Raw genomic sequence first — 16,134 nt, 5'->3', positions numbered from 1 at the left:
AATTTCTGTGCGTCCTGATGCTTGTGGGCGTGTTATAAGCAATACAATTTTAAAAAGGGTTGCTGAAATTAAGTTTCCATATCGATTTAGCACTATGATGTTGTAGATCTGTCCACATGTTAAATAGTAAACTATTACCAAAACATTTTTTTTTAAAAAAGGGTCAGTTTTCAGAAAGGCAAACCTGGAAGTAGTTGACCATACAACATAAAAGTCAAGCTTCATAATTGGAGATCTGCCTTGTCCTAAATATCCGCCACAGATGAAATTTGGTTTAAGAAGGAAAAAAAGAAATATGTGCCTAGTCCAATTTGGGGGCGACAGTCACTAAGACAGAGCTAGAATATTGTGCAACAATCTACCGAATATTAAGATGATGATATTTTGCTGCCAAAGATTCATAAGGTATTGAACTGTTCAATGGATTTACTTGCAAGAGGATTTTCTTTTTTCGTTTACAGATCATTTTGGATACGCTTTACCAGTTTCAGGAGGTTAAACCGGGTTTACTTCTCAGTAAGTTCTGAAGTGCCCCGAAACATCCATAGGTTGGGCGTGTAAAGCTAAAATGAATAAAATATTACCTTCACACAGTGGCGTGATGCTGTTCACTTTGAGGTTCAGGTTAGGAATAGGCACGGCACATATATCCTTTCCGAGTCTCTGCACTGGAGGGAGGATAAATGTGATTTCATATTTGTGCAAGATCTTCAGAAATCCGACCTGCAAAACAAAGATTTTTAAAAAATCTCAAGAAAAAGGCACGTGGAGCAATTGGTTTTTAAGCAAGTGCTTTTGCACAATGTACAAAGAGGTTAGAGAAAGCAAGACTGAAAAACATTTTCATTTGTACACATTATATAAGGAAAACAAAGTCCATAAATAAAAGCTAGAAAGAAATTAAAACGTCAAGAGGAAAATCCGGTTTGGCAGTGGCATCCGGATCTTTGCAAATGTTTCAATGCAACACTTAAATACAAAAAGGTGCTTAAAATCGTGCAATGGGAAATGAAAGAAACTATGGCATTGAAAGTAAAAGAATTCCTTTCCAGTCATAGAATTACTTTTTCAATCAGTGAAACTTTCAGTGCAGAGGCTGTCCAAGCACAGTCCATATTTATTCAAGATTAAATCGGGGGTACCTCCATTGTCCGGTTTGAAGAGCTGGGAGAGCGCATGCAAGACCAAATGAATTAAGATCCTGCACTTCAGTGCAATCCAACTGCCCGTTTCCACAAGTCACCCATTTCACAGTGCTTTACTGCCGTTTTAACTGCAGTTTTATGAATGTCATCTTTCTACATGGCATGTTTGCCTGTAAGATAGCTAAGCAGGTTAAGCCCTTGCTGCTGAGATTGGTGTGCGATCTACAGGTTTGCAAACCCAGCATGGCAAACTCATACTTTCATCCTCAATAAATGAGTACCAACTTTGGTTGGGTGAAGATTATATGTAAACATTGTATATGTAGATCAGGTTGGAGATAGCGCTACATAAATAACAAATCATTATCATAGACAGATTGTAGAACTGCAGTGATAATTCAGTTTACTGTGATTTACTTAATTGCACAACGCTTCAACAACTGGGCCCATATTATGATAATACACTTTATCCTGGCCTAGCTTTATAGACAGCAGTAGTTTGCACACAGTACATGGACGTTTGCATTGTCGCAATATATTACATGGCACAAGCAAGACAGGGATCTCCTTCCTCTACAATGAATGTGGTGCACAAAAACACCACATTTCTACAAAACAGGTTTATTTTCTTGAGAGGTCCTCCAACCCATCTCGCACCCAACCTCCATTAATACCCTGGGTAACCAGGCCGGTGTGTGTCAATAAGATATTTATTAATGGATTACAGAAAAATGCAACTACCTCTATAAAAGCGACCAAGTTAAGATATACTGTCACAATTACTTCCTTTTTAATGGCAAAACAGAAGAACAATTTGCCACACAATGATAGCACATATATTTCAGCATTGCCCCTACCACACTCAACCCCCAAACATCGATTGGACTGGATTCCTTTGGATGTAAGGCAGTGGCAGGGAGTAGGAATACAAGGGGAAAATCGATGTTGGGGCGGTGCCCACAGACACAATATGGGAAGCCAGCAAAGAAAGGGAAAATTAATTTGGAGCACAATGAAAGAATGGGGTTTTAATGATTTCTCACAACATCTATGGGAAAGATAGAACACAGGGAACGTGCTTGCTGCTGTTGAGAAACACAGTCAGGGCTTTTAGGGAACACTAGTCAGCACACAAGGGGAAAAAACGGTTTTAGGATATGCAACACATGGATAATGGGAAGGGAATGCAAGTGGAAATTCATTTTGACCACACAATAGGGAAAGAGAAAAGAAGGGGAAAATCGTTTTTGGGACATTAAGCACACATTCAGGGGGAAATAAAATGTAAATGGAATTCGTTTTTACTGATGTTTAAAATGACAGGTAGGCTCTGGGAAAGGGCTCACAAAAGTTTTGGTTTAGGATAACAGATGTAATGGGAAACTACAGTTGGATGGAATTTTGTTTAGCAGGGCATAATTTCAACATATGGACAAATTTGGTTCTCAGATCACAATGGGATTCATTCTTTGGGCAACACTTTAGGACTACACCATTTAACAATGCACGGGGATGAGATGGTGGGTTTCGAATCCCCACCATACAAATCCCGTGAAATAAATGGAGAAATATAATTGATTTACCTGTGAAAAAAATACATTTTACACAGTAAAATACAGGGTTTTTCAATGGGGAAGTGAATGAAATAACCAGGCAAACACAGAATTCTTCAATGGGAAAATGACTAAAATGCACAGGCACTTGGTGTTTTTCAATGGGGAAATATTGAATACAATGCTACAAGATTAGAGGGTTTATTTAATCTATGGCTTGGGGTATTTATACTTTAAAGAGAGGGCTATGCTAGAGAGCATCAGCACCACTGCTGGGACAGCCAATGGGATCAGTCAAGGATTCCCTCTGTCCTCCATGAGGTCCCCAGTCAGTTACTAAATCTATTGGCTTCACATCAAGTTAGGCCTCCTTGTGTTAGGATGGTTTCAGATTTCGCCAGCTGCTCACCTCAGGATTCAGTGGAAAAAGTCCTATTTGAGGTGGCATTACCTAGTTATAGAGCAAATGACATCACAAATTGTTACGCTCACCTGGTATCCACTAGGACGCCACCCAGCCCTGGTTGGATGATGTGCACTCTCGAACCCTCACCCGGTCCCTTTGGTAAGGCCTCTGGTTAAAGATGGGTCTGCAATATAGGAGAGCTGGATTCAATACCAGATTGTCTATGTTTTCCCACCTCCCTTGGCCTCAACGCCTTCCTCCCCCTTGGGCCCTCTCCTCACCTTAATATTGTGAAAGGTGGATTCTCCGTCCTGCTCCTCGTGGCAGGGGCGCGTAGATGTGGGGGGCGAGCAGCGACCAAATTACTTCACTAGTGCAAGCCCCCCCCGTGGGAATCCAGGCCGGCTGCGACTCCGTAGGTTTGCTGCTTTACAGTCTTTATATGAAGTTCTTATGTTCCTCTTAGTTTGAATAATAATGTCTTGCTTCTTTCCTTTTAGGTAGGGAAAGGTATTTTGGTTTTGTCATGCAGTTTGAAGATGAGCATGGGCTGGTAGGCGAAAGCGCGGTGTGCGCGATGCTGTCCGGTGAGTAATGCGCGATGCGCAGCGCTGTTTCGCTTTTTATATTGCTAACCTGTGTCTTTTCTCTCCTTGCAGGTTGCAATGTTCCTCGCCGAGCGCCGGAATGTTCCAGCAATGATAATGACCAGGAGATGACTACCCAGGTAAGAATTGTGTGGTTTTCTTCATTCGGGTGGAAATGTGAGCAAGCGCTTACTAATGCTGTCTTTCTTTCTACTCTTTTCAGGTTAAGGTATTCCAGGATGCATGCAGTGCCGGATGATGGAGTTCGTACCTTCAGGTGAGTGGAACTGAAGTCGGCGATGGATTGAAGGCAGGATACTGTTCCAGGTAAGTTTCGTAGTGTTCTTTCTCTCTCTGCAGGTCTTGGTTTCAGGTAAGCTGGCATCAAAGAACTGGACACGGTGAGTGTTACGCTGCCCACAGCAGAATAACGAAAAGCATGTTCTGCTGTTTGGGTGCGGTTTAAATAGTCTCAGGTAAAGAAGTCCAGGTAAAATAGTCCCAGGCCTGCCACACCCAAAAGACAAGACCGCATAGCTCAGTTCCTTGTAACTGAGCTATGTGTGTGCCTCCATGTTGGCTGAACCCCATCAAGTTAAATAGTCACAAGTAAATAGTCCCATTCTAATGTTGGTCTTCATGATGGTTATGAGCCTGGCGGCAAAGGCGCCAGGACTGACTCCAAGGGAGTCTTGGATGAGGTTTTAAGGCCTTTGACCTGGCCCTAACTGGAAGGCTGACTTGCCAGTGAGAGCCAGGGGCAAGGGTCATGACACTAATGTGTCCGAGTTCCCACAGAAGGGACTTGTTACTATTCAAAAGTCCACTCCCACCTGTGTGCTGATAGGTCCAGAACACTATATTTAACTAAGTCAAATGACCTTACTCAGGAATTGGTCATTCCTGTGCGGAGCTATAGTTTTTCTTCGTTTCCTCCAGGATTAGATTAGTGAAAATATATGGCGCTGGGTGGGCGGACTATGAATCATATTTTTGCATTCAAACTTTTATAGTTCTCAAATACACATGACGTTTTCCTAAATAACTTGGGTTGTGTAGGTCCCACCAAAATTGTTTTTGGGTGACCAAAAAGGCCTGTTGGACATCTTTTCAGAAATCCTACAAAGATTATTGTGGGGTAAATGTTATGGCTATTACACAATGAAAACCATTGCTCCCATTTACACAGTGGCCAGTGAACTCCCTCCTGGACTTCTGGACCCTCACCCTTGCCATGTGCCTGTTCCTGGCTGTGACGACAAGATTAGCTCAGAGAATCAAGAGCTAATTGCCAGCTAAGGCAAGTTTTATTGCGGCCTAAGTGACCTGGGTCATAAAAAGGTGGGGAACAGAGCTGCTCTTATCTCGTCACACTGCAAAAGTGATCTCTACTAGTATTTAGGCTGCATTTTTAAAAGAATACCCACCTGTTTGAAGTGAGCCAGGCCTAAATCTCCATGACAACATGGGCTTTGGAATCTAGTTTCACATTTGAAGAAACAAGCAGAGAGAAACATAACCCTGGCCTGCCACCACTTTGCCAACATTGCCTTTTAACTCCATTTCACTTTCAAATGAAATCATGGAAATGCACACAATTATAACACGTAAAACTCTTGCAAAGTAGTTCCCTGCACACAGTGGTTAAAGAAGGGCAACATAATTACACTTTTAGAGACTTTTGGTGCACCTCTGGCGGTGAAGAGTATCACTTTAGAGGCAAAACCACAATGTCTTTCTTGTTGATTTCAGCTGTGAAAGGATTCTGTACACTTGTTTCCTCTGCGATGGACTCATGATGGATAGCAACCAAGTGCATTTGGAAAGTCTTACACACATTTTGATGAACATTACCTTAGTTTAAAGCAAAAAAACGGAATTCTTCATTTTAGTTCAGGTTCAGGACAGACAACAATCTGCTTCACTGCAATTTCTGCACGCAAAGTTGATATCCCATTGAAGGTTCTGTGGACTGTGGTTTCTGCAAATGTTATTTAGGTTCTCCCAGAATGTTGGAAAACATTGCAATGTGTCTTTTCCCTTATGCCAGGCAATTTGCATTTTTAAATGTTAGATTTTGAGGCTCAATTTCACTCCTTACTTCGATTGCATAGCCTCATTTTCCACATTATTCAAGTGCAGACCTTTTACATAGGAGCATGTCCCCCACTGCCTCAGGCATTTAATTCATGCCATCTAGGGCTCATTTCACCCCACACCATTCACAGTGATGGGCTATTATAAATTACTATTTATACTGGAAGAACATACTGGCACCTTTGAACTTAAAATAGGCAGGACCCTGCAAAAAAAAGTGGCTAAGTAAGGTTAACCCGAGGACACAGGGCCAGGTGGCAACTTAAGACTTCAAAAGGTGACAAATCCTTCCATCTGCCACGAGCTATGAAATTGTAATTGGTTATTCTTAACACACTTAATACCCAGAGGTTTCTAAGCGCGGAACCAGGGATCGAACCTGTGTTGCTCTGTGTCGTCTTGCTTCCAAGGCGAGCGAAATCCACTGCTGCTGGACAACCAGAAGCCAGGGGCCATTTATTCAAATAAATAACAATAAACCACACCATTAGCAGTCATTCAAATAATGGCAATACCATTATAAGAATTTCAGGTTCAGGTGTAACCTGCGAAAAAGTGATTTTTTTTTATTCAAGACCAACTTAACCACAACTGCAGTCTTTCACTACTGCCAACCCTGGATTGATTAATAAGGAACAAGTTACTTACCTGTAACTGTTGTTCTCCAGCATGGGCCTGGCATGGATTCACATGCTCATGAATTTTCCCAGTCGTCAGGCCGGGAATTCTCGGTGAAGAAAAAAATCAGTATCAGTTTCGTTTCTGATCTGTCTTTCTTAGTAGTAACCAATCACTGATCTCTGGGTCATACTGCCCCCAGCCAATGACAGAGCCCCGTCTCTGGCAGCCATCCTAAGATTTGGTAGCACGCCAAGTGGCAGTATGACCAAATGAAGAGTCGCAGAGGGTAGGTGGGAGGGTTCGCATGTGAATCCATGCCAGACCCATGCTGGAGAACAGTTACAGGTAAGTAACTTGTTCCTTCTCTAGCATGGGGTCTGGCATGGATTCACATGCTTATGAATATAAGAATACATAGCAGTATACACATGCACAACCACGGGAGGTGGCAACAGGCTCAACATTAAGCAATACAACAACTGAACATTAAGCATCTCTTACCTCCTCACCAGGCCCACCTTAAGCGAACAGGTTGCGCAGCACTGCTTGGCCGACCCTGGACTCCTCCCTGGAGTCCCGATCGACACAGTAGAATCTCGTGAAGGTGTGCGTCGACATCCACGTAGCAGCCCTGCAGATGTCCAGCAGGGGCACACCAGACAGGAACGCCGTGGTAGCAGCGATCTCTCTGATCGAATGGGCTCTCGGACGGCCGGGCAGCGGTCGGTTTGCCAACCGGTGACAGTGCATGATGCAGCCGGAGAGCCATCTGGAAATGGAAGCCTTCGAGAGCGCCTTCCCTTGATTCACAGTTCCAAAGTTCACCAACAGCTGTGACGGCGACGGGAAGAAAACTGGCAACACCAAGGGCTAGTTCAGGTGGAAGTCCGACGGCACCTTGGCCATAAAGGAGGGGTGCATCCTCAGCACCACCGTCGTGTCGTGAAAAGTCAAGTATGGAGGCTTGCAAGATAGGGCCTGGATCTCTCCCACTTGTCGTGCGGAGGTGATGGCCACGACTAATGCTGTCTTCCACGACAGGAACTTCAACGGTGCCGAATGCATAGGCTCGAATGGGGCCCCCCATGAGCCTGGTCAGCACCACGTTTAGCTCCCACTCCGGGGCAGGGGCTCTCACCGGCAGGAATAGTCCCTTCATAAATTCCTTCACCAGGTCATGAGACCACAAGGACGCCCGTCCTGTAGTTCTGGTGTATCGGGAAATGGCAGCCAGATGTATTTTGATGGAGGTGTGAGCCAGTCCAGCTCTGGCCAGCGACAGTAGGTACGGCAATACTTGAGGGGCCGTAATCCGCAGGGGGGTTAATCTTCTGTGCACGGCACCAGACAGAGAACCCCTTCCACTTATGTCCATAACATTTGAGAGTTGAGGACGCCCTGGCTTTGCAAGAACCTCTCTGCAGTCAGCCGGGATATCGTATCCTTCAAACTCTAGTGCTGCAGGAGCCAAGCCTGCAAGTTCAGCGGCACCGGGTCGTGATGGAGAATGGCGCCTCCTACTCTGGAGAGAAGATCCGCGTCCGTCGCCAGCTTGATAGGTGGGGACGCTGACAAGTCCAGAAGGTCTGGGAACCAGATCTGTCTCGGCCACGCCGGTGCGACGAGGATCATCCTGCACCTGGACCTCTTGAGCTGGTTGATGAGGCGGAGCAGCAACAGCAACGGAGGGAACGCGTACAGGAACAGGCCGTCCCAAGGGAACTAGAAAGCATCGCCCATGCTCCTCGGCTTGGCGAACCTCTGGCACTTGGAGTTTGTCGCCGTTGTGAACAGGTCGATCTGGGGCTTGCCCGATCGTTGAACGAGCCGATCCACCTGGTCCTGGCGTAGTTCCCACTCGTGGCACGAGCGCAGTTCCCTGCTGAGTGAGTCGGCGATGGTGTTTTTTATTCCTGCCAGGTGGAAGGGAACCAGAAACTTCCCCTAGGCCCCCTTGGATAGGGCTGGGGATCTGGTGCCTTCCTGCTTCCGGATGTAGAACATCGTGGTGGTGTTGTCGGTGAAGATCCTCACCACTTTGTCATTGAGGGACGGAAGGAACGATTTGAGCGCCCAGAACACGGCTCGTAGCTCCAGGATGTTAATGTGAAGAGACCTCTCCTCTGGGAGCCAGAGGCCTCTTGCGTGGAGATCTCGGTGTGGGCCCCCCATCCCTCCAGGGAGGCGTCCGTCATTACCGTCTCCTGATACGCTGGGGCCTGAAAGTCCATGCCTGCCGAGAGGTGCGCCCGGGCACCCCACCATAGAATCGCCCGACGGAACTCCTCGTCGAGCGGGATCCTGTCTTCGAAGCAGCCAGCCGCTTGAATCCAGCAAGCATCGAGGAACTCTTGTAGCGGACGCATCCGAAGTCTGCAAAGGGGCACAAGGTAGATGCACGAGGACATCATCCCGATGAGGGACTTGATAGACCTCACTCTGGCCACATACGTGGCTAACAGGTGCTGCACTTTGCCCAAAATGGCCTTCGTCCTTTCTTCCGACAGAGATGCCAATCGCTTCACTGTATTGAGCTTCTCTCCCAGAAACAGTGCCACCTGCGACGGGACCAGATGGGATTTGGGGTAGTTGATGGCGAATCCCAGCTCTGTGAGCAGGCGGACGGTCCTCGCTGTGTGTTCGACGGCGAGTTCTCTTGACCTCGCACAGATTAGCCAGTCGTCCAGGTAGGGGTAGACGTGGATTCTTTGCAGGCACAGCCGCGCTGCCACCGGTGCGAGGCTCTTGGTGAACACCCTGGGTGCCTACTTTTATTCCGAACGGCAGGGCTCTGAATTGGTAGCGACGCCCCTGGACTACGAATCTGAGGAACTCTATGACCTTTTAGAATGGGGATGTGGAAGTAAGCATCCTCCAGGTCCAGTGACGATAGGAAGTCGCCCTCCTCCAGCTGTCCCAGCACGTGCTGGAGGGTGACCATCCTGAATTTCTGCACCTTGAGGTACATGTTCAACCGACGCAGGTCCAGGATGGGGCGCCTGTCTTCTTTCGGACGAGGAAGTATCTTGAGTATACTCAAGAGCCCCGGAGCCTCTTGGGACGAGCTTGATGGCCCCCATCCTGAGCATCGCCCTTACCTCCAACAGCCGTTGAGGGACGTGATTCTCCTTCCTGGCCACGGGAGGAATGCGAGGACACTTCTTTTGAAATTCCAGCGAGTGTCCGCTGGCCAGGGTGTACAGCACCCAACAGCCGGTGGAGATGGACTCCCACATGCTGACGAACTTAGTCAGCCGGCCTCCCTCCGGGGTGCTTCGGTGGGGGCCCGACGCAATGGCCAGTTCAGTCCCGCTTGGAAGAGGCCTTGCCGCCTTGGCCTCCTTGCTGACGGCGGCGAGACCCTCCTTACTTGCCGCGGCCTCTGTAGGCCTCCTGGGACGAGGAGCGGGCCGCCTGGCGGTAAGTAGAAGAGCTGTCGCTGGATCCCTTGGAGGCTCCCTGTCTGCCTCCAGAGCTCCGAAAGGGCCGCCGTTGCTGAAGGACTCTTAGGGCTCCGGCTGTTTCTGTGTCTGTCTTGATGGCCTGGAGGGACTCATCCACCGTCTTTCCAAACAGGTTGTTGCATCGAACGCATGTCCAAAACTCTGGTCTGGACGTCCTGGCGAAAGTCTGTCGCCTTGAGCCATCCTCGTCGCCGGAGGCAAACCCCGTTGCCCAGTTGGTGAAATCCGGTATCGGCAATGTCCGTTGCCACCGTTATGGCGTGATCCAACGCCACCTCTCCTTCCTGCAGAATCTGTAGGGCCTCCGCCCTCTTGTCGTCCGGTAGGAAGTCTAGCAGGGGAGCTATCTTGAACCAAACCTCCCTGTCGTAACGGCCCACAATCGCCAAGGCTTTGGCCGCCTTAATCGTCGCCGCCGATGAGAAGACTTGTCGTCCCATGGAGTCCAACTTCTTGCCCTCGTCTGTCCGGCGGGGAAGTGGAAGTTGAAGCCGCCACACCCGCTGCTTTCTTCTTGGCCGCTGCCAAGACATCAGAGTCCGGCGTGGGCTGGGCTGGGCCCTGAGGCACAAGGGAGCAGCATCGGGGACCCGGTACTTCTTCTCATACATGTCCCTCTTGGCGGGTGTTGTGGAAGGGTTCTTGAGGATAGCCAGTCCCTCGTCCCAGATGTCGTCGAGCAACGGCACAGCGAGGACCGTCTTTCTCTTGGCTTCTCGTCGTTGGTAAAGAAACTCTTCCTTTTTCTGTTCCTCAGGGCAGAGCTGGAAGAGCTCGGATGCCCTGGTTATCATGGCGTGAAAAGAGCCAATTTCGTCGGGTGGTGAAGCCAGAAAGGGGGTTTGTGGGGGGATGTCCGTTGTGTCATCGCTGCCGTCGTCCTTCCCCGTCGCTGTATCCGTCGCTGTATCCTCTCTAGGGTCCGGCGAGGGGGACGAGGGGTCCACAGGCCTCGCGGGCACGAAGGGCAGAACGGGGTGGACTCTCCTCCGCTTGTTCGGAGGGCTTCCCGATGGGCCTGGTTCTGGATCCTCCGTCGGGGTCCGTGGTAACCTCGTCCTTATCTCAGTACATAAGGATTGGATCGCCAACAAAATGGCTGCCGAGCTATCCTGGGGCTCGGGTAATGGCTGCGACGGACGGGATGGCTGCTCCACTGGGCCCTTGTCGTCGCTATCTTCGATCACATCAGCGGGAACCGTCCCCTGGGATCGAACCTTCCCGAACCTCTCGTTGAAGCCTATGAACCTCTCGTTGAGGCCTTTCACAGTTTCAACCGGATTCTCCCCGGAGGCTGAATCTGAGTCCGTAATGGCCACCGGACCCCCCTCTTTTTCTGCCGAGGTCTTCACGGGGGTCTTAACGATGGTCTGGAAAGAGGATTCCCTCCGTGGCGGCAGGGAAATTCTGGGCCCCGAGGCCGCCTCCACTGGCGGAGCCTCTGCCGGCTACGCCAGGGACGCTGCGACAACCTCGATGGAGGCCTTTGCCGGGCGCATCAGGCCCCTCACCACCTTAGGTGCTACTTGGGCCTTAGATTTGGAGGGAGGGTCATCGCCTCACTCCCCCTCGGCTCCCTTCGAGATCGACCGGGGCCTCTCCAGAAGCTTACCCGGGTTCTCGGACTTCCTCTTCCCCCAACCAGAGCGCTGGCTCGTGGTTGATTTTACCGGGGAAGTCACGCCCTGCCTGGCAGCCGAGGAGCCCGACCTTTCGGCGCTCCTGGTGCCTGTAGACTTGCGGTGTTTGGCCTTCTGTTGAGCCCCCGTCGCCGGGGCGCCCTCACAGGACTTAGAAGACCGCTCTGACTTTTTCTTCGCCTTCTCACCTGCTGTGCCCTTCTCCAGCCAGGCGGCGAGGCAGGAACGACGATCCTGCTTGGTCCGTTCCGACAGATTCTTGCAGAACGCAAAGTCCTTCTCCACGTGCGTCTTGTCCTCATGAAGACAGTACAGACATCTCGAATGCTCGTCCTCCTTGAAAACATTTTGCAATCCGCATCCTGGGCAGCTCCTGAACAGCTTGGATCCGGGCGTCGAGCTTCCCTTGTCCTGGGGCCATGTCCGTTGAGGTAGGCCACAGATCTTCTGGAATCCTCCAAGAAGCATAACTCGACGAAACTTCACCCTTGAGGGGCATAGAAGAATTCCGAAACGGGTCCCCGTTATCAGAAGTAGAAACGGTGGAGCTTGAGGCTCGATTAACCGAAAAAATGAGAAAAATCTCCTGAAAAAGCATGAAAACGCAGTAAAAGCTCGAGAGCTAACCCACGAGGACTCCCAACACTTGAACGTGCGGTAGAAATCTGAGGATGGCTGCCAGGGAAGGGGCTTAGCTAGAGGGCAGTCATTGGCTGGGGGCAGTATGACCCAGAGATCAGTGATTGGTTACTACTAAGAAAGACAGATCAGAAACAAACTGATACTGATTTTTTCTTTACCGAGGATTCCCGGCCTGACGACGGGGAATATTCATGAGCATGTGAATCCATGCCAGACCCCATGCTGGAGAATATACATTTCCAACGCTAAAACACTATTGCTAGGTTACCTTTCAATTATGAAAAAATTGCCAGCCTCAAATTCTCCCTTTGAAACCCCTAGTAGAACACTCCGCGCAGCACTGCCACCTCCATGTCTATAAACCATGGGTTCACAAGATTTAGTCCAAGCCTGAAAAATTGGAAGCTTCCCACCCTCTATGTTCGCTTAAGAGTACTCTACGCCTTCATCTCTTTTCGATAAGGGTGATGAAGTCTTCCAGTCATGGTTTTCATTGATGCACTTGCCATCAAAGCACTTTATTTACCTAAATCACTGGGCAGGGAATTCTCAGGTTTTTCAGATAGAATTCAAATTTAAGGGAGTAGCTAAGGAAAAGCTTTGTATTTTGCATCTAATCACAAGATGATTTACACTAATTTATCACCAGGTTAGCAAAGGTTCAAGTGCAGAAGGCCTCTCCATGTCCTGTAGTGAAACAAAGAAAAGGAAGAAATGGTGTGCCTGCCACATTGATCTATATGAAATGTCATAATACAGCACTGCAAATCAATATGAATGAGAGGTGTTCGCTATTTAACACCCTTTGAAGTTGACAAAATGGAACCAACGTTTAGAGCTGTGATCTTCGACCTCGACCGAGGCAGGTTGCTTGGGTGTTCAAAACAACCCATTTCCAGACTCATTCTCATTTTAGTCTAATCCAGAAAATAAGTGACAAAAGTAGCATTTCAACACTATTTCTGGTTAGGATGAGACTGAGAAACTCCTAAAGATCCTAGTTTATCTACATCTAAAAAGGGTCTTCCTGTCTGAACGAAGGATGGAGTCACCTACAGTATATCGGGCAGGTGCGCTCTAATAGGGATAGAGGTCTGCCTCTGGTTAGGGTGTCTCTGCACAGCCTCAGTGATATAGCACTTGTAATGCCGCTTTGTTCCTGAACCATGGTTTCAGCTCTATAATGCGCTGAACGCTAAACGTAATTTGTCCAGATTTATAGTGCTCACTTAGTTTGGCTTCCACATGTATGGTGCACATGTATTAATTTAAGAATACAGTTGATGGCGTAGTCCAGGATCTAGTGGCCAGCTCATGTAGCAGTCAGTGTGCTCCGGCTTCCCACCCTCTCAGCTCTCAAAGGTAGAGCTTTGATAGTCCTCGGTCCTCAGAATGTTCTGCTCCCTTCTTTCTCCCTCGGCTTGTGGAATCTTGTCTGCTTTCCTCCTTCTCACATCTGTTGAGGGTTTGGGCAGGTGTTTGGGCTGGGCATCCGGCTACTGCCTGACTGCCCTCTGACGTAATCTTCCCAGGACCCCCCCCACCCCACATTGGGTGCTCTCGGCTTTAGTGCGTCCCAAGCCTTTGGATAGGTTTGACTGGTTAACCTTGCTATTAGCCTCACCGTTGCATGCCCGGAGGCATCAGAGGTTTCAACATATCATTTTTGATCCAGGCAGAAGTCCCACCCTCAGTGTCCGGCTTCACTTAGACTGCACAGAGCTCCTCAAGAGCTCTGCGGGCGTCAGAAACCATGGCACGCTCTACCCACTAAATCTTCCTTTAACAGTGGTGAATGTTATTAGAGGCCAGTGGTGAATGTTATTAGAGGCCTTATCTTGTTTATGTTATCTTACATATCTTATCTTGTATAGCACCTCCTGCCATAGGTTATGGCATTGAAGCGTTAATATGGGATCCTGTGAATTTGAATGGTAAGCCACATCGTTGCTAAGTAGCATTTGCGGAATTGGCATTCTCTGCATCGTCCTACGAGGGTCCTTTCTGGCATATGAGACCTTCCCGCAGAGCACGGCTGGTCATTGTTCCTGTTTAGCACCCACAGCCCTTGGGGAGGGATTCCCCAAGATGGTTCTAGTGGGTAGATGGGAAACGAAGCTAAAGTTTCATAGGACCATCCTTTGTTACCAAGACGTCCTGCCAATCTAGAAATAGGTTTACTCGAGTAGTACTTGTATTCTTTATTTTGACCTCAGGTTTCAAAGGGAAACAGGCCTTTGTTCATGAGTGAGAATGCACTTGGAATGAGCTACCACACCCTGTAGCATCTCCAAGTAGCACATAGTAGTGCATCTAACACCTTAGGGAGAGTCAGGCACTTCACCATCCCACTTCTTATTTATGTTAATGAGGAGACAGTTAATGGACCATTTTCATTTGTAGCCCACACTTTCCCTCCTAACTAGCACTAGGAAGTCCCAGTTAACTATAGCTGAATGGGCGCCTTCCTTTGCTTCGAACATTTGAAATGTCCAGCTCATACCCTTTCCTGGCATGGTTACTGTGATTATCCCCACTTGGTCAACCAGCATTTTGCATGAGCTCTTCAACCTGATCCTTTACGTCGATTATCCTGTCCTTCACCAACCACATTGGCTCCAATTTCCTTGTGTCTTTGCAAAATGTGTCCCTCCCACCCTTTGATTAGTCTTCTTTCAATCAGAAACAGAAAACCCATTACTTATTGTCTGATTAAAAGTCACTCCTGTAGTAAATAAATTTAAAAATCCTGTATTGCTTCTCTGAGTCGTCCATCTTTTACTGACGGGTGGGGTCTCTATTTCATATAAAGGTGCTATCAAAATATAACACATAAGTACAACTCATAAAAGAACTTAAATATATTAAAATGCACCAGTATCACATAGCTAACTACTACAGGCTAGCCTGCATCCTGACCTGGTAAAAAAAAAAGGCCGATTCCCTTGCTCTCTTGAGGCTTTGCATGCCTTGCCAGATAAGTATCTATTGCCCAATGGATGGCATGGATGTTCAACAATATCGATTGATTATAGCTCCTTATGACTTGGCTTCTGCCCTCGAGGAAAGATCTGGAATACACCTTCTAAACATTCTACTACGCACCTCAAGATGCTCTGTCAACTTGTAACTGAAAGACTCTTGATTAGCATTCCCTTGCATTCTAAGAAAGACAATTCTGCAAGGTGCAACTGGCTGCAGGAAACTCTATTCATCGGCACAGCATCCAACATCCGACTGCCTAGGATCCATTCACCCAACGCAAAATCAGCTGGTCATCAGGAACAGTCATCTTGTTACTACACTACTCCGATGGAGGTCAAACATTAATCAAAGGTTGTGGGGTATAAATTCAGCCCCAAAATGATATGAACAGAAAGGCCGAGCAAGGCCACTGTTACGCTCACCTGGCTCCCACAGGGGCGTCGGTCGGACCCGGACAGCTGCGGTCTCCACCCACGCCATGCGTAGTGCAGCCATGACTGACTGGAACTGCCCTCCTAATCTTGTCTGCTTAACCCGTAGAAATATTCTCCTGCAAGTGGAGAGATGAATTTAGCCACTTGTGGTTTCAAGTGATGGCACCCCCACAGTCCTCCCCAACTAATCACCTCCGAAATGCCGTCATAGCAATCTCACCTTGTATTCTTGAAAGATGAGCTCTCCATCCTGCGTGGATTTGCAGGGGCGCGTCGATTTCAGTTACTTCACTGGTTTGAAGGCTCGGGAGAGTTCCGGAGAGCATTGACTCTGAGGTTCCTTGTGAGGACCAGTAAGTATTAAGTTCATAGAGTTCAATATGTCCGATGTTCACTCTTGTTCCCCCCCTTCCGTTCTTGTCTTGCAGATGGCTCATGAAAAGATGCTCTTGTGGCAGCTGGTGGCGCTCAGGTAAGAGTCTGTATTATCCGGCGCTGTCCGGTAAACGATGCACGAGGAAAACGTGTTGTTTTGTCTCTCTTTACAGATGCGGCACGTG

General features: G+C 48.2%; 1 protein-coding gene across 3 annotated transcripts in view; it reads right to left on the bottom strand.

Moving 5' to 3' along the window:
• Nucleotides 1-16,134, bottom strand: part of ADISSP (adipose secreted signaling protein) — a 627,791-nt gene that overhangs the window by 216,204 nt on the left and 395,453 nt on the right. For all 3 annotated transcript variants that reach the window (XM_069632259.1, XM_069632260.1, XM_069632261.1), the window contains one exon: nucleotides 585-723. In XM_069632259.1, coding sequence (XP_069488360.1) covers nucleotides 585-723 — 139 coding nt within the window. The remainder of the gene's footprint in view (nucleotides 1-584; nucleotides 724-16,134) is intronic.

This window comes from Ambystoma mexicanum, chromosome 6q, assembly GCF_040938575.1.
Source record: "Ambystoma mexicanum isolate Mex_15411 chromosome 6q, UKY_AmexF1_1, whole genome shotgun sequence".
Lineage (NCBI taxonomy): Eukaryota > Metazoa > Chordata > Amphibia > Caudata > Ambystomatidae > Ambystoma > Ambystoma mexicanum.
Note: the sequence above shows the minus strand (reverse complement) of the source record. Positions and strands in the feature narration are given on the sequence as shown.